This window comes from Megalobrama amblycephala, linkage group LG2, assembly GCF_018812025.1.
Source record: "Megalobrama amblycephala isolate DHTTF-2021 linkage group LG2, ASM1881202v1, whole genome shotgun sequence".
In the NCBI taxonomy this organism is placed as follows: Eukaryota; Metazoa; Chordata; class Actinopteri; order Cypriniformes; family Xenocyprididae; genus Megalobrama; species Megalobrama amblycephala.
The window spans coordinates 25,666,632-25,688,176 of NC_063045.1; the positions used below are offsets into that span (position 1 = coordinate 25,666,632).

General features: G+C 36.6%; 1 protein-coding gene across 8 annotated transcripts in view; it reads left to right on the plus strand.

The window, feature by feature from the left end:
- The window catches only part of LOC125253926 (R3H domain-containing protein 1), a 49,008-nt gene that overhangs the window by 12,107 nt on the left and 15,356 nt on the right, over positions 1-21,545 (plus strand). For 6 of the 8 annotated variants that reach the window (XM_048168184.1, XM_048168236.1, XM_048168202.1 and 3 more), the window contains exons 2-14: positions 5,020-5,206; positions 6,456-6,663; positions 7,678-7,713; positions 8,415-8,501; positions 14,021-14,150; positions 14,278-14,356; positions 16,430-16,489; positions 16,844-16,984; positions 17,072-17,180; positions 17,334-17,429; positions 17,812-17,840; positions 17,961-18,014; positions 18,152-18,369. In XM_048168184.1, coding sequence (XP_048024141.1) covers positions 6,487-6,663; positions 7,678-7,713; positions 8,415-8,501; positions 14,021-14,150; positions 14,278-14,356; positions 16,430-16,489; positions 16,844-16,984; positions 17,072-17,180; positions 17,334-17,429; positions 17,812-17,840; positions 17,961-18,014; positions 18,152-18,369 — 1,216 coding nt within the window. In that variant the 5' untranslated portion in view covers positions 5,020-5,206; positions 6,456-6,486. The remainder of the gene's footprint in view (positions 1-5,019; positions 5,207-6,455; positions 6,664-7,677; positions 7,714-8,414; positions 8,502-14,020; positions 14,151-14,277; positions 14,357-16,429; positions 16,490-16,843; positions 16,985-17,071; positions 17,181-17,333; positions 17,430-17,811; positions 17,841-17,960; positions 18,015-18,151; positions 18,370-21,545) is intronic. The other 2 variants (XM_048168195.1, XM_048168209.1) reach the window with 2 other exon arrangements.

Below are 21,545 nucleotides of genomic sequence, written 5' to 3' on the forward strand. Positions count from 1 at the left end.
TGCGCCTGAGGCGGCTATCAGTGGAAAGCTGGGTGTTTGTGTCGGTGTAAATTACAGCCGAAGGCAGCCCGGCTAATATCGTTAATGTGGCGAATCTTGTAAATGAACTGATGAGGAGAGGAGAGGAGAGGAGAAGAATAGCTCGACTGTGACAGCGGCCACACACTGAGAACACGGATTGTGACAGGAGGAGGAAAAAAGGAGGGAAAACCATTAGCAGTGCTTTTATCCAGAAATATGGGACATTTGCATATTAGTCTAAAACAGGGGTGAAGTGAAATATGTGTAGCCTGGAGCCCGGCGCAGTGATGCGCTTCTTTTGTCAGGAGGGTAAGTGCTCGCTGCTTCCTGAAATATGGTGATTAATAATTGATAATGGGAAATTACGGATGGGCTTTATTGTCTTGGACGAGAAGGTTAAAGCGAGATGATGTTGCATAAATTTTTGCGAAAAGTTGTGGTTGCTTTTTTCTTTTAATTTGCATGTATTAGTCTGTTGTGTTTTTTTATTGTCTTTTGTTTTGTTTTTCTAGTGGTTTGTTGAGACAAAACATAAAAAAAAAAAAAGCAAAACAGTTAAACGAAAGTGATATTTGTTTGTTTGTGGGCTGACGTTTTAGCTTTGTCTGATTAAAGTCCATGTGTCCATTCCAGAATTAGTGAATTATGACATTGACTGTCTCAACTCAGTAAACTACCTTGACAGCATCTTTGGGCATCGTACCTAGTGAGCTTCCTACTTGGATGCCATTTTTGGGCATCAAAAGATTATTACCGGTTTGCCTAGACAGAATTTGTGGGCATCACAATTAGTGCGCTTGCTTCCTAGACAGCGTTTTTAGGCGTAATACCTCTTTAACTGCCTTGCTGGATGTGTTTTTTGGGCATCATACCTAGTGAGATGGCATTTTTCTGCATCAAAAGCTTATTAACGGTTTGCCTAGACAGTATTTGTACTTTGAGCATCATTTTTGTCAGCTAAATGCATAAATGCAAATGTAAAACCTTATTATTTGCCTACCCAGACAGCATTTTTGGCCATCAGATCTAGTGAGCTGGTTTCTTAGATGCGTTTTAGGGCATTATACCAATTGAGCCAACTACCTAGATGGCATTTTCAGGCATCAAAAGCTTATTAACTATTTGCCTAGACGGCAGTTGTGTGCAACATACTTAGTGCGCTACCTTCCTAGACAGCATTTTTTTTGTCATAATTCCTTGTGAGCTGCCTTTCTTGATGAATTTAGAGCATTATACCTTTTGTGCTGCCTAAGTAGCAGTTTTGAGAATCATTTCAGTCTGCTAAATGCGTAAATGTGAATGTAAAACCTTGTTATACGCCTACACAGACATCATTTTTGGCCATCAGATCTAGTGAGCTGGATGCATTTTAGGTCGTTATACCTATTGAGTCATCTACCTAGACTGCATTTTCAAGCATCGAAAGCTTATTACTCCTTTGCCTTGACAGCAATTGTGGGCATCATACTTAGTGCGCTACCTTCCTAGACTGCAGTTTTGGGCATTGTACCAAATGAGCTTCCTATCTACACAGCATGTTTTGGCATCAAACCAATTGAGTATTATACGTATCTAGCGAGCTGCCTTACTAGACAACATGGTTGTGCACTACCTTTCTAGACAGCCATTTTAGGAATTGTACTCACACTAAACAGCATTTCGGGCATGAGACCTAGTTAGCTGCCTTTCAAGACAGCATTTTGGGAATCAAAATCTTACCTTGACAACAGTATCTAGTGAGCTGCCTAGCTAGAAAGCATTTATGGGCAATCTTAGATATCAGTACGCTACCTATCTAGACAACATTTTTAGTCATCATACATAGCAAAGATAGCTTTTTTTTGGGCAACATATGTTATTCTTGAGCATCACTTGACTGGAAACATACCAATTATACCCAAAAATGCTGTGTAGTTTTTGAGAGACAGCCGGTGTATTTGTGTGTCTCTGCGGTGGTTGATTTTCTCTCTTTTTTTTAATCCTCCAGCGTCAAACTCGGACATCTGTACTGTCAAGTTTGTGAAAATATACAGCCGCCGAGGTCCGCGGGGAGTCTTTTTTTTTCTCTAGTGATGCTCGGAAGAACTTATTGAATATGGAGTGAAAACTGTTGTGCATGCAGGAGGGGAGGCTAGTTGCGGTGGAGGGCGTATTTTGAAATGCAGATTCAGATTTTTCACTTCACCTCGACATAAACGCCGTGTTCGGAGGAAAAGATACGGCACCGCTGAGATTAGCCCGCAGCAAGAGAGATGCTTGGATATTTATGAACAGCGCTCGTGTAATTCCTGCCAACAGTAGGTGTTTCAATCCATGTGTGGGAGGAAAAGCGCTCTCATAAGTCATAATTGTCCTTGAAAGCGTCAGTTGGTGCGCAGTTGTGCCGCCCTTTGTCCCTGCGCCCCAGAATGGTTCGTTTTGAGCCCAAAGAAGATCAAGAGACACATTATCCACTCCTACTTCCTGCGGTGATGTGGGATAATGCCAGTGACCTGTGCGCAAACACTCACGGAAAAGTCATGGCATGGTCTTGGGTAATTCTGATGGACTGTCTGGCTGTTTGGATGACAGCTTGTGTATTTGTGCTTGTGTGTGGTCATACCCACCTGTTCTTGTCATTGCCGCCACCTGCGTTACTGTCAAATCGCGCGTGATGCTAATCCCTTGAATTTTGATCAGTGTGTGTGTTTCATGGTATGCATCTCCTGATGGTTTTAGTAACCTGAATCTCTAGCAGGACTCTACCGTGGTCAGATTGTGCAGTGTATTTGGACCCAGTTGGTGTGCTTTGCGGGATTACCGAGTCAGGTTAGGCCCGTTTGACCTCGAGATATGTGGCGGGTCACGACTTGGCACAGGTTTCTATATTGGCGGTGATGAGATGGCCGGGGTGGGGCTGGGTGTTTTTGGGTCATTAATGCCTGGGCGAACACTGGCCCATATGTTCAGTTCATAAAGACACAAGCTTGAATTAGAGCTGCGCGATTAATCGTTAAAAGATTGCGATTTCGCTTCAAATACCCACATGATCTAATTTCTTAATGGCAACAATTCTGCCGCTTAGCCAGAGAGAGCAGTTGTCATGAATAGAGGTATGAAACAGCTTCACAAACGGTCTTTTGAACCACAGAGGTATCATTATTTCTGTGTTACAGATATTCATTATCACAGAAGTACTGGGAAAAAAAGTTTATAGTTCACCTTTTGAAAGTAATTTGACACTTCAAATAGCGATTGTTTCGATTACATCATTATGCCACCAGGTGGCGACAAATGACTATTAAAAAAGTATGTCATTGAATCGTTCATTCAAGAGATTCTTTCTTTCAAAAACACTGATTCATTCAGTAATGAAACAACAGTAACAAGTATTTATGAGTGGGTCATTGAATCATTCATTTGAACCGATTTATTTTAAATAATTCATTCAGTGCAATTAAACATTTTAAATAGACTGCAGCAATTAACATTTTGTCAGAAACTCTAGTAAATTACATGTTGTTTTGTTTAGTTGTCTCTTCCGAATTGTGGGAGAATCGTGATTTCTGTTTATCCAGAATCGTGCTGCTCTTGCTTGATGGAATGAATCCTACTGTTGGGAAGGCGTTGCTTTAACGTCATAGGATTGTTATGAAACACCTTACTAATATTCATTATTTTCTTGATTTTTTTTTTTTTTTTTTTTTTTTTTTCATTAAATATAATATAATAATATAATTATTATTGCTAATTGAAATAAAGATTAAGTAATTTATAAATATTAGATGGAAAACGAAATGAAAATTAGAAATGCACTAAAATTACTAATGGTCATAGTAGGATTGGACATTACATGGGAATGAACGAATGAATGAATCCTACTATGGTGAAGGCTTGAATCATTAATATTAAGTTATGTGAATGGAACCTGTAGGAAGGTTACAAAAATTGTGACCTATTAAATATTCATACATTTCTTGACTTGTCAGCTGTGATATTACCTTTTTGTCAAAGTATTATCATTAATTTTTATGGTATCTTTCATAATGTTTTTGTTCTTTCTTGTGTTAGTGTTGCGTGGATGCTACCAATGCTTATAGTTCATCATAGTAGTGCCATAATGTCGTTTTTTGGTACTACTGATACTGATACTTTGGTACTGCTTGTCATAGCAGGGTTTGATTTCACCATTCGTGGTATGTTGAAACAATGATACTAATCATTCTTCACAGTAGGATTCTTAATTTTGCCTCCTGTATTAATTTGGTACTACAAATTCTAGTTGTTCTTCATTGTTGGATTTACAATTTCTCCAGTCAAAAAAATTGGTATGATCGATACTAATTGTTTGTCATAGTAGGTTTTGTCATTTCACCACTTGTGTTGAGTTTGGTATTTATTTTGTAATACTTGTTTGCCTTGACAAGTACTGTCCCAAATGTCACTCTCTTTTTCTTATTATAAGTCTCTTTCTTTTTGACTAGCAAGAAGTTTTTCTGTCATACGTGATAGCAATGCCAATTTCAGTCAGACAGTGGATAGAAATTTCTCAGTTTGTAGATGAATAGGGCTTATTTCAAGAAATTTGTTAACTAAAGTGATTGTACTAGATAGGAAGGTTTAAAGATGCAACATCATGAGACATATGCATAAAAACTGCTATTTTTATATTCCAATCAACAGACTATATTTTTAAATGGAGTATGGAGCCTTATTTATCGGCTTAGTATTCCTTATAGTGCATTGAAATGCTTAAAATGCGTAAAAGGTTCAGCGTGAAATGTGACTTCCTCTCAATGTATTTTAATGTTCCTGTTTCTCTGCAGCACAGTCTGTTCTACATATTCATGTCACTTTTTTAAAAGCGCTGCAGTGCTTCTGCTCCCAAAAGACCTTTTATACTTTCAGTCAAACAACCTACACGCAAGTTCAGTTCTCCCTACTGTATCCATGCGTCCCTGACCTCTTGACCTCGCTGTATTTGACCCCATGACCTCTGTCCTTGTGTGTGTGTGACAGGTGCCCGAGGGTGATGCGGAGCGTGTGCGTGAGCCGTGGCTTGGCGACCCGACCCAAGCGCTGGTGACGGGGGTCATGGGACTGCTGCTGCCCCCTGTCCGTCTCTCAGTCCGCCCCGCTGCCTCCGGAGGCCCCTGGGTCCTACACTCCCTAAGATTCCTGCCCAGTCCTGAAAACAGCACAGCCGGTAAACCAACATTCGAACTGATGTTGTTTATGCGAATAAGTTTACTTTTAAGCGAAAAATGTTTTTAGTTCATGACAATTTGTCAAAATATTAAATTTGACACAAGTGAAGACAAAGCTTTGTTTGAGGGATAGAAGTTCCCCAGTTCTCTTTCATGTACCTAGATTTCAATAGTTTTGTAACTTGTGGAACTTACAGACTATGTAAATGCATCTTTTTTTCAACAAAAACTTGGAAAAATTGTGCGTTCGCCGTATTGTGCGTACAATCTTGTTTTCATTTGCTTCAAATTAGTAATGGCGGCTAACTAGTGAAATATTTACAATCTAAAGAACTTTAATTAAAACAATGACTTCCAGGTTTCAACCTACAGTACTTTGTTTCTTGCGTTTATTTTTTCGACTAGCCTGCACTGCTTGGTCTTTTTACGCAAGCTTTTCTAACAAATCAGATTTACGAATCGTTCAAAGTAGAAGGTTTGGCACTTGAATATTAATTAGTTTACATGATTGCTCAATTCCACTTGTAACGCCAGCAACTAATTAATATTTATAAGCAAATTTTTTGCCATATGTGGTGAAATTACGAATCCCTCCATGGTGACGTCTTCATGAATTGCTCATGAATATTAATTAGTTTGTGACTGCATATTCCAAAAAGGTTATGAATAACTTTCAACATGAATGGAATTATGATTAATAATTTTTATGAACTAATTCTTTTAGTCAAGTACTGAATAGAGTCCTACGGAAACTATGCAGAAAAATTTGGTATGGCGTTGAGTATGCTTTAAGTTCGCAAACTCAATTTTATTCACATCAAATTAACTATAGGTGCAAATTTATCTATGAAAAAAGATTTCACTCGTAGATTTTTTTTGTACTTATAATTTTTAATTATGTAGATTTACATTAGCCTGCAGGCTTAACTGATTGGCCGAAAAGCATATGATGATAATTGGGTGCTAGTCAGCTGTCTAATTAACGAATACTACTATGGGAAATGAATATTAATTAGGCTACATGACTGCACATTCAAGAAAGGATTACGAAGCAGCTTCAGACATCATTAATATTCATGAGGTGAGCTTTTGGCATTGCAGAATTCGTAATGTCATCCAACCTGTGTTACGTTTTTACAAATTTAACATCAATTTGGAGGCAAAGAACCAGTAATTTTAACATCACAAGTTGAAATCAACATAATTATGCTGTCAACTAAATCACCAGTGTGTCTTTTTGTCTCGCAGGTGGTGATTTTCAGCCTTGCGTCTGAGGATAATGTCTGAATCTTCTCTGGACACCAGAAGTTGTGACGTTATGAAGGTTCTGGAGAGTGATGGGCCGCACATGGCCGAACCGCCCGCGACCCTTGACGACCCCCAACACACACCCCAGAACAATGGCACACACACCCAGGAGTGTGTGACAGACCAAAGTTCCTCCCATCAAACTCAGGTAAACTTGCTGACGTACCTCAAACTGTGCATTATGGGTAATAGAGTCCAAAGCCAACAGCAAAGGAGATTGTAGCCTCTTTGTAATGACTTATTATGGGATGTTAATGACCACTGAGTGGTATGCTGTTGCTGTGGTTTCCATGATCCCAATGTCTCTGCTTAAAGACAGAGATAAGACAACAAGATGAGTAGATTCAGCCAATCGGATCCAAGCTGGCGTGTGATTGGCTTATGCCAGGAAAGAGAGGAAGGACAGTTAATCTGCACCTGAAATCCTGCTGGTTTATCTGCAAACCCTCAGGGTGTGAGCGCGTGTGTGTGTGTGTGTGACTTTGCCACCATCTGCTCTTGGTGCATTGAGAAAGGGCAGCGGCCAGGTGCATTGAAACACATGCTGATCTCAGCTCTATTCCTCTCTCATTGTTCATTTCTCTCTCCTTTCCTGTACAATTAGCTGCTTCACTGGTGCACACACTTCTTTAACGATATATTACCTGCAATAACATGCACAACTCAACTTTGTGACCTTCCGGATTTGCCATAAATTTCCAGGACTGGGCGATACATTGAATTATTTAATATATTTTGAAAAAAGTAGAAATCTTTTGTAACATTATAAGTGTCTTTACTATTATTTTTGATCAATTTAATGCATCCATGCTGAATATATAAAAAAAAAAGAGGGGTGACAAAGAAGAAAAAAATGACACTTTATCTTTAACAGTTATTGCTTTTAGGTACATTTAACTTCTGATACTTAAGGTTTTTATATGGTTGCAATGGCAGTTCGGTTAAAATTAAGGTTCAAAAACCTACAAAATTGTATCTTCTGACCTCTAAAGTCTGAAAAATAATTACATTTCTTATTTAAATGAATGCATTATAGTTAATATATATATTAAAATATATAAGACATTTTTAAGCATTTCATACGTTATGAAAAAACATTGTGTATTTTAACTATTTCATAACATGATCCAAATTTCCTCCCTTTTTTTCTTATTAACAACAGCTCGGCCAATCAGCACAGAGTATTAAACGGTCCAAGGTACGGTATGATCACAGCATGAGTTGTTGTTGTTTTTTTTTTTGATTGATTTGTTGGTTGTTTTGTTTGCCTGCACTCCGTGTGCCTTGCGAGAAAAAGAGAGAGAGAGTTCGGCAGTGCATTGTGGGAATAAAAGCCCCTGCTCGACTCGGTAAAGAATAATAAATGTGCTTAGGGGGGATGCTGCATTTAGCAGTTTTGCAGCATGAACCGAAATGCCGGGGGTTTGTAAGACCAAAGCGCCTCCTCTGGAGATTTTCCCACCTAGTGCCGAATTCTGCTCTGCTGTTGATGCCGGTTTATCACTGCATTTTGAACAGCCGATCTGTTTTTGTAATTACGTTGAGTTTGTTCATTAAAACTGTGTTCTTCTTGGTTGTTTTGACATTGCCTGCAAGAAATCATCTGTTGTGTTTATTATTTCTGAGAATAATGATTTACATATAAAAAAAACTGTCCAAGTATTTGTATTTAGTTTTTTGTGGTTTTGTACATTCGAGATTTTCAGACTTTCAGGGGTTTTAGATGTTTATATAAGGGTTCGTTTTAATAAACATGTCTCTAATTAACGCAAACCCCTCCCAGAGCTCTGAAAAGTCTCCTGAGATGTTGCAAAATGGTGCTTGTATATTTTTAGTCATGCGTTTTTTTGCTCCGAATGAGTGCCAGACGTTTTGGTAACCATGGTTACTCTCCTCCAGTCCAACGGCAAGTTAAAGTTAGTTCGCAGCTTGGCGGTGTGTGAGGAACCGTCTCCCCCTCCGCTTCGAGAACTGCCACATGAACAGGTAAACGTGTGTGTGTGTGTGTGTGTGTGTGTGTGTGTGTTCGGAATAGCATACTCCTTTAACTTTTAGGACATGTGACCTAGTTTACTTAATTCACATACTTTTTAAAATTGCATGCAAAGTATGAAGCCCCTTAGGGCTGTGATGGTAAAAAGAAATGAGATTTTCGAAATGAGATTGTTTCGGAAAAATTATTTGGATGCTTTTGCGTTTTTCTTGCTAACCTTTTGCGTTCTCCAGAGAAGCTTTGCGTTCCCCTGAGCAACTTTGTATTTGCCCCGCAAAACTTTTGTGATGGAAATAATATGAGTTGGGAGGTCAAACTGTATTTCAGTGCTTTTGCGATCAAATGCAAAGTTCCTTGGGGGAATGCAAAAGTTTTTGCGAGAGTGCAAATGTTTTGCGAGAGTGCAGTTTTTCTTGGGGAATGCAATAGTTTTGCGAAAGAATGGAAATTTTCTCTGGGGAACATAATAGTTTTGCAAGAAAATGCAAAAATCTTGTGAGAGAATGATGTTCAGGGGAATACATTTGTGAGAGGATGCTAATGTTTTGTGTGGGAACAAAGTTTCTTGGGGAACGCAATAGTTTTGCGAAACAACACAAAGTTTCTTAGGGAACGTAATAGTTTTGCAAAACAACACAGATTTTCTCAGGGAACACAATAGTTTTGCAAGAGAACACAAATTTTCTTGGGGAACGCAATAGTTTTGCAAAAAAACGCAAAGTTTCTTAGGGAACGTAATAGTTTTGCAAAACAACACAAATTTTCTCAGAGCACACAAAAGTTTTGCAAGAGAACGCAAATTTTCTTGGGGAACGGAATAGTTTTGTGAAACGACTCAAAAATTATTGGGGAACGCAATAGTTTTGCGAAACAACACAGTTTCTTGGGGAATGCAATAGTTTTGCGAAACAACGCAAAGTTTCTTGGGGAACGCAATAGTTTGTGAAACAATGCAAAGTTTCTTAGGGAGCATATTAGTTTTGCAAGAGAACGCAAATTTTCTCAGGGAACACAATAGTTTTGCAAAAAAACGCAAAGTTTCTTAGGGAACGTAATAGTTTTGCAAGAGAATGCAAAGTTTCTCAGGGCACACAAAAGTTTTGCAAGAGAAAGCCAATTTTCTCGGGAACGCAATAGATTTGCAAAAAAACGCAAAGTTTCTCAGGGAACACAATAGTTTTGCAAGAGAACACAAATTTTCTTGGAACGCAATAGTTTTGCAAAAAAACGCAAAGTTTCTTAGGGAACGTAATAGTTTTGCAAAACAACACAAATTTTCTCAGGGAACAATAGTTTTGCAAGAGAACGCAAATTTTCTTGGGGAACGCAATAATTTTGCAAAAAAACGCAAAGTTTCTTAGGGAACGTAATAGTTTTGCAAAACAACACAAAGTTTCTCAGAGCACAAAAGTTTTGCAAGAGAACGCAAATTTTCTTGGGGAACGCAATAGTTTTGTGAAACAACTCAAAAAATTATTGGGGAACGCAATAGTTTTGTGAGACAATGCAGATTTTTTCAGGAAAACAGTAGTTTTGCGAAACAATGCACATTTTCTCAGGGCACACAATAGTTTTGCAAGAGAACGCTAATTTTCTCAGGGGAATGCAATAGTTTTGTGAAACAATGCAAAGTTTCTTTAGGTACGCAATAGTTTTGCGAGAGAATGCAAAGTTTCTCGGGAACACAATAGTTTTGCGAAAGAATGCACATTTTCTCTGGGGAACATAATAGTTCTGCAAATTTTCAGGGGAACGCAGTACCTTTGTGAGAGAACACTAATGTTTTGTGCGGGAACAGTTTCTCAGGGGAACGCAATATTTTTGCAAGAGAACACAAATTTTCTGAGGAGAACGCAGTAGTTTTGCGACACAAAGCAAAGTTTCTTGGGGAATGCAATAGTTTTGCGAGACCGCAAATTTTCTCAGGGAAACGCACTAGTTTTGCGAAACAATGCAAAGTTTCTTGGGGAATGCAATAGTTTTGCTAGAGAATGCAATTTTTCTCAGGAGAACACAATAGTTTAGCAAAACAATGCAAAGTTTCTTGGGAAACGAAATAGTTTTGTGAGACAACGCAAAGTTTCTCTGGGGATCGCAATACAATTGTGATAAAAGGCAAATGCATTGAAATATAATTTTTTTTCTCTCATCTTATATTTTTTCCATCATCATTCCCCTTAAGGGCTTCGTAGCAAAGCACACAGACTACGATCAAATCGATTAACCGTTGTCCCTGCTTCAGTGCATCCCACATCAATAACGCTGTCAAAACATCAGCGCTGCTCTTAGTTATAAAGACTCTTACGTGAGTCGATTGCGCGTGTGCACGTTTAATAGAGCTGTGCGTTTATTAAAGGTGCGCGTGTGCGCGGTCCCCAGCACAGGATTGCTTTCATCCATCATCTATACCAAATACAATTTTCCTGTCTCAGCTGCCTAGCTCAGTGGATTGCTATAATTGCCTGTTCTTATCCAAACCCCATTTTTGTTCTATTTATTAGGTTAGTGTGCAGCTCAGAGCCGCTATTAGAAAGCCCAGAGCTCGCTGCAGGCGGTCAACACCATCAGCTCTTTGTATACGAGGCTGTAACTTTCTTTGCACGTTTGGTTATTTCTTAGGGAGGTTATTGATGATGATCTGCTAAAATAGGTATTTTGTAAAAAGGGTTGTGTAATTCAATCGCATATGGATATATCACAATTGCTTTTTTCACAATGTTACATTAATACTTGTCAACATGAATTTTAAAAATATCTTAATTTACTATTTACTCTTGAAATTATATATTAGTCTTAATATATTACATTCATTCTTCATTTTTATACATTATATTTTTTACATGTATGTACAACACTAAATAAATCTATACAGAATTTATAGCCTTCATGTAGATTATATTCATTTATATATTTTCATCATTTTTATATAACATTTATGTCTATTATCTATTTATTTATAACACTTGAAATAATAAAATATTTAAATTCTATATAAAGATTTGTATATATATATATATATATATATATATTCATCATATTTATACAGTATTGTTAATTTTTTTTAATTATTATTGATGTAACATTTGTGATGTAAACAAAATACATTGCACGTGCAGATCATACTCATTGTTGACTTGCGTTTTAGTTTTCAGTTATTTTTTATAAAGTATGTCAATACTTGACTATATAATATTTCAAAGAATACGATGAATACAAGAAACAGACAATGTTGATGTCATTTGACAACCTTGATTTTTAAAGACGTTTTTTGTTATAAAAACGAGACAATCGGCTGTGTTTCTTCTTTTTTTTAATCAGAAGTCATGCAGTGCAAGAGCAGGTGAGGAAGAAAAGAACTCAAGGTCTTTGTGGATGAACCGTCTGAAAGACGAATAAATGTCCTTAATCAAGTTTACGTCCTTGAACAAGTGAACGAGACTTCCTCCCTGAGGAAAGAGGGTCTCTATTCATAGACCTTTCTCATCTCTCTGTACCTTGTACCCCCCCACAACCTGCTCATTCACGATCTGTCCATTCGTCTTCTCTCTCGCCGTCCCTCGTGTAGCGTGACATTTTTGTCCTCATTCAGGGTGCTCGACAGTTAATTCAGGCCTTTCTTTCTTCTTTGGAGGACAGTGAAGAGAAAAGCTAGAGAATGAAAGCTAGAGAGTGCCTAACGATTCATAACGAACATAAAAGGACCCAAAAATGAAAGCTGTTATTATTTACTATGTACAAAATCTCTGTCAAACTGCCCTTTTCCTGTAAAATAGAAGTAAATGGTGACAAAGAGTTCAAATTAAATTTCTGTTATTAATTACTCACATTACTTACATTTTCTGAACCAATGTCATTGCACATTTTGAGGTCCAGAAAAGTAGTAAAGACATAGAAGACTTCAGTGGTTCAACCTTAATATTATGAAGCGACAAGAATACTTTTTGTGCGCAAAAAGAAAAACAAAAATAATGACTTTATTCAACAATTTCTTCTCTCCCCTGTCAGTCTCCTGCGCAGTTGACGTAGTAAACGCAGTGCAGCGCTTCCATGATCTACGCCAGAACGCCGGCTCAGTATTGGCCGGCTCCTGTGTCAGCATCACTCGCATGCATCGTGGTGCTCACATGTACAGCATCGGCCAATACTGAGCCGGCGTTCTGGCGTAAGCACGGAAGCTCTGCCTGCTGTTACTGCCTATGTGTGGTTCTTAATTTGTGTTCCAAAGATGAACGAAGGTCTTACGGGTTTGGGATGGCATGAGGGTGAGTAATTAATGACAGAAAATAAATTTTTGGGTGAACTTACCCTTTAAGCTTTGAGAATTAGCTTAAAATAACCATAAACATAGTACATATGACTCATGCTCAATATTCCAAGTCTTCTGAAATTATACGATAGCTTTTTTTTTTGTCAGTGTTAGAGCTTAACAGCCCTGTTTCCCATTCACTTTCATTATATGGAAAAGAGCAGCATGAACATTCAGCTAAACGTCTCCTTTTCTGCTCCACGGAAGAAAGGTTTGGGATCACAAAAGGGTGAATAAATGATGAAAGAATCGTAATTTTAGGGTGAACTATCTCTTTAAAGCCACTGCTGTTCATTTGGCTGGCTCTTTCTCTCGCTCTCTGTTTGAAATGAAGCGAGTTTTAGTATCAGAGTGAAGGATCATGGTGGGATCGAGTCCAAAGCTCACAGAAGGGCAGAATGATCTCATAACCTCCACAATCCTTCGTGGTTCTCCTCAGGGGAGTTTGTAAATCCCATTCATGAAATATAAATTCATGTGCAGTAGAACAGCCCAAAATACCCTCTAAACCCAAAAGCTGTGCACTTGAATGGAATATATTTACCATAATGAACATAAACTGCTTGTACTATCACTATTGAAAGTTTTTAACTGTTATAGGGTCAATTTAATGCAGTTTACAATAACGTAATAGAATGAACAATGAGCATCTTTTATGAGCAAAATGAAATTCTGTGTAAATCGTTCATAAATTTACTATATATTATTGGTATATATTATTGTGTGACATTTAGCTTTTTTATTTATTGCTATTTTTATTCTTTATTTTATTTATGGCCAGAATTGTGATCAGTTACTAATCCTTTTTTTTTGGTGCTATTATAGTTTAGGGTTTATGTTGAATTTTTTGTTCTTTATTGTGATTGCTATGTGAGATAAGGCAAGTCTTTATTACCTGAGACGATTACAAGTCTTTTGCTAATTCTCTCCGCAAAGTATTTTAATCAAACTCCTGTGATTAGCTGCAGCTAAGGGAAAGAGATCATAATTAACTTTAAATTACCCTCCTCACTTCATAATGACAAAAAGGAGATGGTGTTTTTCTTCTAATCATCAAAAATGTTTGTTTTTGGGAGTTTTTAAGAAACTTGGGAAATTTGAACGTTAATTTGTTTATATCAAATATATTGTATAAAAATGAATAATAAAACGTTTCGCGATTGTTAATATCTTATTTCTAAATCTTTTTTTGATTTGTTTTTACAGGAAAAGATTCATATCGAGTTCAGTCAGTCTTTTGAAAAAGACGAAACGTCCATCAAAATTGAGGACAGTGAGAAAATCTCAGAAAAGCCAGAGAAAACAGACCGACTGTCCAAAAAGACACTCTCAAGAGGTGTGTGTGTGTGTGTGTATGTGTATGTGTGTGTGCCTTTGTTTTTTTGGCAGAGGAGGTGTTTTCTCACAGGCCAGATGGATGCAACAGAATGTGTGTGATGAATCTCTCTCCATCTCTCTCTCAGATCCCAGTCAGGAATACACAGACTCCACGGGAATAGACCTCCATGAGTTTCTGGTCAACACGCTGAAGAACAACCCCCGGTGTGTGAAAATCCCCCCGCCGTCTCATTAGCGCACCCTCGTCTGAACGCTACTGCTACTTCCTGTCCATTCATTGAGCTCTTTTTTTAAAATGTGCTTTTTATTCCTAGAGTAGGTCACTGTAACACTTTATTTCAGGAGTCTACTTTAGACATTCTACTGACTATAAGTAACTTTGCAACTACCAGTCATTAGAGTATTAGTAGACTGTCTGCTAACATTTAATTTTGATGCTCCCCCAACAGACACTCTACTGACTGTCTGCAAGTAAGTTTGCGTCAACTTATTCTACTAAACTAAGTCTACTAATACTGTAGTGAGAGTTAGTTGACTTGTATTTGCAAAGTTGCTTATAGTTAGTTGACATGTAGTTGCAAATGTGCTTATTTTTAGCTTACATGTAGTTGCAATTTTACTTATATTTAGTTGACATGTAGTTGCCATTACTAATAGTTGACTTATCTAGGGGTGGGAATCTTTTGGTACCTCGTGTATCGATTCAAATCGTTTTTTCGATTCGATTAAAAATGAATTCTCGCTTTTGAATCAAATTTCGGTTCAATATAACCATAGATTTGACACTGTTTTTGTTACGTTTCCTATTTGACTCCAGTAGACAAGTTTAATTGGTCTTGAAGAAAAAAATCCCACTGAATTAAATGCGAACCTTGAAATTAGTTTTTCTTCCAATTTTAGTTAAGCCAATATTATAAAACAAATGCCATTTAAGCTGATTGCAGTCATTACACACATGACTGGCAGTCTTCTGTAATAAAACAAGGCAGGCCATTTTATTTTATTTTTGATATTTAAAATAGAAACAGAAGCACAAATACAAAAGAAAAAATGTATGCAAATTAATTAAACAAGGTTTTTCAGGTACAGTAGTTTAGGTTTATTTAACATGTAGTAAGAAATACTACAGAAATTGAATAATCAAATGTAAAAATAAAACACCTGTATAGTCTTCACTGTATAAAGTAAATATAAATTGATTCATATTAAAGATACAAAAGTGATTCAGTAAAAAGCATTTTTTTTATTATTATTAACATTATTGAAACAGACAGCAACAGTTTATCAGGCTGCTGTTCCTGATGCACGGATCTAATATACTGTTACACATCCAATTTTCTCCTAACTGTTCAAATTCGCGTAGAACATAGCAGACTGTGTTTATGTGAATTGTCCACATGATGTGAATTTTGACATAATTTTGTGTGTATCTGACAATACAAGCACAATAAGCTGTGAAAGAGAACTGAATTCGGGATTGCATGCATCTGAGAGGTGGCATCTGTTGACAATAAGCCGAGAAAAAGCACCACATTTTTCTCGGCTTATTGTCATTAATAACACTCTGACGTGTCAATAACTTTAATAAGTAGTAATGCGAAGTTAAAGAAGTGTAACATTTTGGAAAATTGATTTTTTGAAATTTGAATCGATGCAAATCAGTAGAAGATAGAATCTCAATTAATATGTGAATCAATTTTTTTCGTTGCAAAGTTACTTATTGTTAGTAGAATGTCTAAAGTAGACTATTGGAAAAAAATGAGGATATTTTTTTTCTGTCCCTCCATTAAAAGTCTGTTCACCCAAAACTCTGACGTTGTTTACGTGGAAAAAAAGCCTAAATTAAATCTGTTCATCATATAAAGCAATCGTTTTTCTTCAGAAGACTTGGATTTAACTGCTTGATTCATATGAATTTATTTTACGATCTCTTTATGAATGTTTTGAAGCATCAGAATTGGGTGAATAGGCTTTCAATGACATAAATCTCTCAGATTTTATTAAAAATATATTTATTTGTGTTCTGATGGAACAAAATGAGGGTGAGTACTTGATGACAGAATTTTCATTTTTGGATGAAGTAACACTCTTAATATTTCTATTATTAAAATGTATTAGAAAAATCCTTTTTTGCACAAGTCTTGCATCTCTTCTTGGTTGTTAATATGGATTGAAGCAGAGCTTGTAGGCACACATTTGAATATTCTGCCACTTGTGTGTTGGATTCTCATCAGGTTGATGAGCTGTGATAAATGCTAATGAACGCTGTTCTTACAGGGACAGAATGATGCTGCTGAAACTCGAGCAAGATATTCTGGACTTCATTAGTAACATTGAGTAAGTTGAGCCAAAAAACTGAAGAACAGTTTATACTGACATGAATATTTTATATAGATTATCAAAAATTAATATATTTTAATATTTGGCCATTTTGAGATTGAAATGGTTCATGTACATTTTCTGTACATTTAAAAAAGTTTGAGAATTGTAAAATTCATTTAATTTGTGCAATGTAATAATAAGATTGTATTCATGTATCAGCTTTTAAATCACTGAGATATCAGCCAAGTTATTTAATCACATCAATATAAAATATTATGTATTATAATATGTAAGTTGGTTATGATATTACCCTTAAATGAGCTTATTTATGAGGTACATATTTGTAGTTTGTTTTTTTGTTTCCCACAGAAGTCAGAAGAGGAAGTTCCCCCCGATGACATCATACCACAGGATGCTCCTTCACAGGGTGGCGGCGTATTTTGGGCTGGACCATAATGTCGATCAGACTGGGAAATCAGTAATTATCAACAAAACCAGCAATACTAGAATGTACGTGTGGATTTAATGGTTACTAGCCTCAGTTGTTAAAACAATGAAAGTTTTAATGTAACTTTTTTTTTTTTTTTCCTCTCACAGACCAGATCAGAAGTTTTCTGAACACATTAAAGATGATAAAACAGATGATTTCCAAAAGCGGTACATCTTAAAGAGAGATAACTCCAGCTTGGACCAGGATGATGGCAGGGTTAGAAATATATACTAACTTAAATATATTACTTACAAAGAAATGCATTTAAATCATTTCATTGAAATAATCCAACAACCAACAAATAAATACAACAACTTGCATGATACAGCAGTCATGAAGATAAAGTGTTGGTGTATGTGTGTGTTTTAGCTGCGGATGCGTCTTAAGGATGACAGACGGAGTAAATCAATAGAGGAACGAGAGGAGGAATATCAGCGTGCCAGAGACAGGATCTTTGCCCAAGACGTGTGTCTCCTTATCAAGATACAACACATCTTAACATAAACCTATTATTTAGTATTGTTATTTATTAGTAGTGTTATTTGTTACTTAGTATAAACCACAACTTTGTGTTTAGAAATGCCTATCATTTATAATATAATAGTTTATTTGGGCACAATTAATGTTTTGTACTTTAACTGCAATATAAATGTTAGAAATTTGGTTTGCTCTACTTCATTAGAATTTTTTATTTAGTTTAGATAAAGCTAGAAAAAAACTGTTACAAAACTAGCATTTTAATTCACATTGTTATCATTTATACTATACTAATAGACATTTTTGTAAAGTGTTACCTATATATTTATATGTTTTGTTTTTTTTAATGTGTGTCTATATTTATCTGCAGGGACAAGAACATTTCCCGTTTGATAAAAGGTAAATATATTACAATTACTATTGAGTTGTATATTGGAGCTTCTTTGTTGCTTTCTTGTTTGTCTGTTGTCTTGTGTATGTATATATACATCATAATTGTAATGCTTAAATTCTCTCTAGAATTCAAGAGGACATGACTTTCATTAACACTCAGCAAAGACGACAAATTTTCAGGTAGAGGTTTTTTAAGGTTTTTTAGCTTAATTACGTACCATTTATGAGACAAAGATTTGCTCTTTTGAGTAAACGGTCACCATGTTTATTTATCACCGGGCTTTAATCCATGAGTTGTTGTTTTTTTGTTTTTATAGATTGAGAGATGGGCGCTCGGGCAACAGTCGTCAGAGCAGCTCAGAGAACGAGCTGAAGTATTCGGATCCTCGGCCCTGGAGCAGCACAGATTCAGACAGCTCCCATAGAAACCTGAAGCCCGCTATGACTAAAGCCAACAGCTTCAGTGGCATCAGCCTGCTGATACGAGGAGACAGTACGGCCAGCAGCAAGAGCATGGGGAAACTGTCTAAAACCAGTAAATAACGCACCCTCATTCACCTAGCTGTCTAACAGGGGATTTGGCAGTAGACTTCTGTAGGGATGCACGATATAGAAGATTTTGGCTGTTTTGTGCACTGCTTTGCGTCAACATGAAATCAAAACAAAGCCTATTTACTTTCTTAGTCATTTGGGAACGATTAATCAATTTATTCCAAAGACAAAAACTTTGTCTTCATTAACTTTCCATCAAGATATCATAGTATAAAATATCATAATAATGTTTCATCAAAATAAGTTTCTGCCTCTGAAACGACTTTGCGTTTCCTCTGACATCATCAAGGCCTTATTTTTAAGCCCCTCCCCTTCATATTTTTATCAAAATGTAATAATCGTTTCTGCCTCTGAAACGACTTTCCGCTGACATCATCAGGGCCTTATCTTAGGCCACTCCCCTTTAACGTTTCATCAAAATATCATAGTTTCTGCCTCTGAAACGACTTTCCGTTTCCTCTGACATCATCAAGGCCTTATTTTTAAGCCGCTCCCCTTTATATTTTTATCAAAATGTAATAATCGTTTCTGCCTCTGAAACGACTTTCCGCTGACATCATCAGGGCCTTATCTTAGGCCACTCCCCTTTAACGTTTCATCAAAATATCATAGTTTCTGCCTCTGAAACGACTTTCCGTTTCCTCTGACATCATCAAGGCCTTATTTTTAAGCCGCTCCCCTTTATATTTTTATCAAAATGTAATAATCATTTCTGCCTCTGAAACGACTTTCCGCTGACATCATCAGGGCCTTATCTCAGGCCACTCCCCTTTAACGTTTCATCAAAATATCATAGTTTCTGCCCCTGAAACGACTTTCCGTTTCCTCTGACATCATCAAGGCCTTATTTTTAAGCCCCTCCCCTTCATATTTTTATCAAAATGTAATAATCGTTTCTGCCTCTGAAACGACTTTCCGCTGACATCATCAGGGCCTTATCTTAGGCCACTCCCCTTTAACGTTTCATCAAAATATCATAGTTTCTGCCCCTGAAACAACTTTCCGTTTCCTCTGACATCATCAAGGCCTTATTTTTAAGCCCCTCCCCTTCATATTTTTATCAAAATGTAATAATCGTTTCTGCCTCTGAAACGACTTTCCGCTGACATCATCAGGGCCTTATCTCAGGCCACTCCCCTTTAACGTTTCATCAAAATATCATAGTTTCTGCCCCTGAAACGACTTTCCGTTTCCTCTGACATCATCAAGGCCTTATTTTTAAGCCGCTCCCCTTTATATTTTTATCAAAATGTAATAATCGTTTCTGCCTCTGAAACGACTTTCCGCTGACATCATCAGGGCCTTATCTCAGGCCACTCCCCTTTAACGTTTCATCAAAATATCATAGTTTCTGCCCCTGAAACGACTTTCCGTTTCCTCTGACATCATCAAGGCCTTATTTTTAAGCCCCTCCCCTTCATATTTTTATCAAAATGTAATAATCATTTCTGCCTCTGAAACGACTTTCCGCTGACATCATCAGGGCCTTATCTTAGGCCACTCCCCTTTAACGTTTCATCAAAATATCATAGTTTCTGCCTCTGAAACGACTTTCCGTTTCCTCTGACATCATCAAGGCCTTATTTTTAAGCCCCTCCCCTTTATATTTTTATCAAAATGTAATAATCGTTACTGTCTTTGAACTGACTGCCCATTTTCGCTGACATCATCAAGGCCTTATCTTAGGCCACTCCCCTTTAACGTTTCATCAAAATATCATAGTTTCTGCCTCTGAAACGACTTTCCGTTTCCTCTGACATCATCAAGGCCTTATTTTTAAGCCCCTCCCCTTTATATTTTTATCAAAATGTAATAATTGTTACTGTCTTTGAACTGACTTCCCATTTTCGCTGACATCATCAAGGCCTTATTTTTAACCCTTCCACTTCCTGTTATATTAAAATGCTTTTCACCGACCAATGTGATTCTTGATGGATAAAATCAAGTCAATAATTTATTTATTTATTTATTTTTTGCACTAAATATTGTTATACTCGGAACATGTCACATTATATAATTAAAATAGATTGTGAGCGCCATTTCGTGTTGATTTTAAAATGAAGTGTTCACGTTAAAGTGTCATATGTACATTTAAATTCAGGCATTTACAAGTTTAAAGCTACATTTTATAGCTGAAAACAGGGATAACAAGTAACCTGGCACAGAAAAAGAGAAAATTAAATTTGTTATAATTAGTTTAATTTGAGTAAAAAACTAATAATAATGTCTGCTATAATCCGCTTTTAACATCAGCCTAGTCAGAAAATGACAAATTATACAAAAATTAAAATATGCAGATTGACTATGGTCTCTGATAAATCGTGCATCCCTAGATGTCTTTGGTTTTTAAATTAAGTCAATATAATTTTCACAGACTACAGTTTATGTCAGAATTACTGTAATTAGGAGACATGAGATTCTGCTCCAATCGATTGACTTCATCAAACAAATGCTTTGTTTCTATGGCAATGCTCATAAGGCCTGCTCAGTATTGTACTTTATACTTAATCGCTACATATAATTCATACCATTTATGTATACATACATAAATATAAACACAATGGCATATCAAACAGAAATCATTTAGTATTTTTTATCTTTTTATTATTATTATTATTATTATTATTTGACATCACAGCGGTCAAATAGTGCCAGTCAGTAAAGAGTTTCCAACTTCCAAATTCAACAAAGTTTTGGAAATTTACTGTAATAAACCCTAAAATACAATTTTTAAAGACATTTTTTATTGTAGCTTTTGAGATCTTATCTAGTTTGTCTTGTTCAAATAGTAAACATGAACTGACCACGTGTATTTTCACTTTCACTATCCCAGTCCTGCTTTCCTATGCTCAGTGTTTGGTTCTTTTGAAGACCATTTTTTTTGTTTCATCATTTCGTGTTCACGCTTTAAGCAGCCGTGCATTGAGAGTGTGAATGTTTTGCGTGTGTGTGGTGGAAAGAATCTCTCTGCCCTCTTTTTTCACCCATTTCATGTCCGTCGAGGAACAGCTAAGAGAACACATTCATATTCAGAGCCGTCTGCTCTCGGGGTTCATTGATTATTTATGCTCTGGCATTTAGAAGCTCAAGGACTTGACGCCAATATATATTTATCACTTTTAATATTTAATGATGCAGCTCTTCCGTTAAGCAACCGCT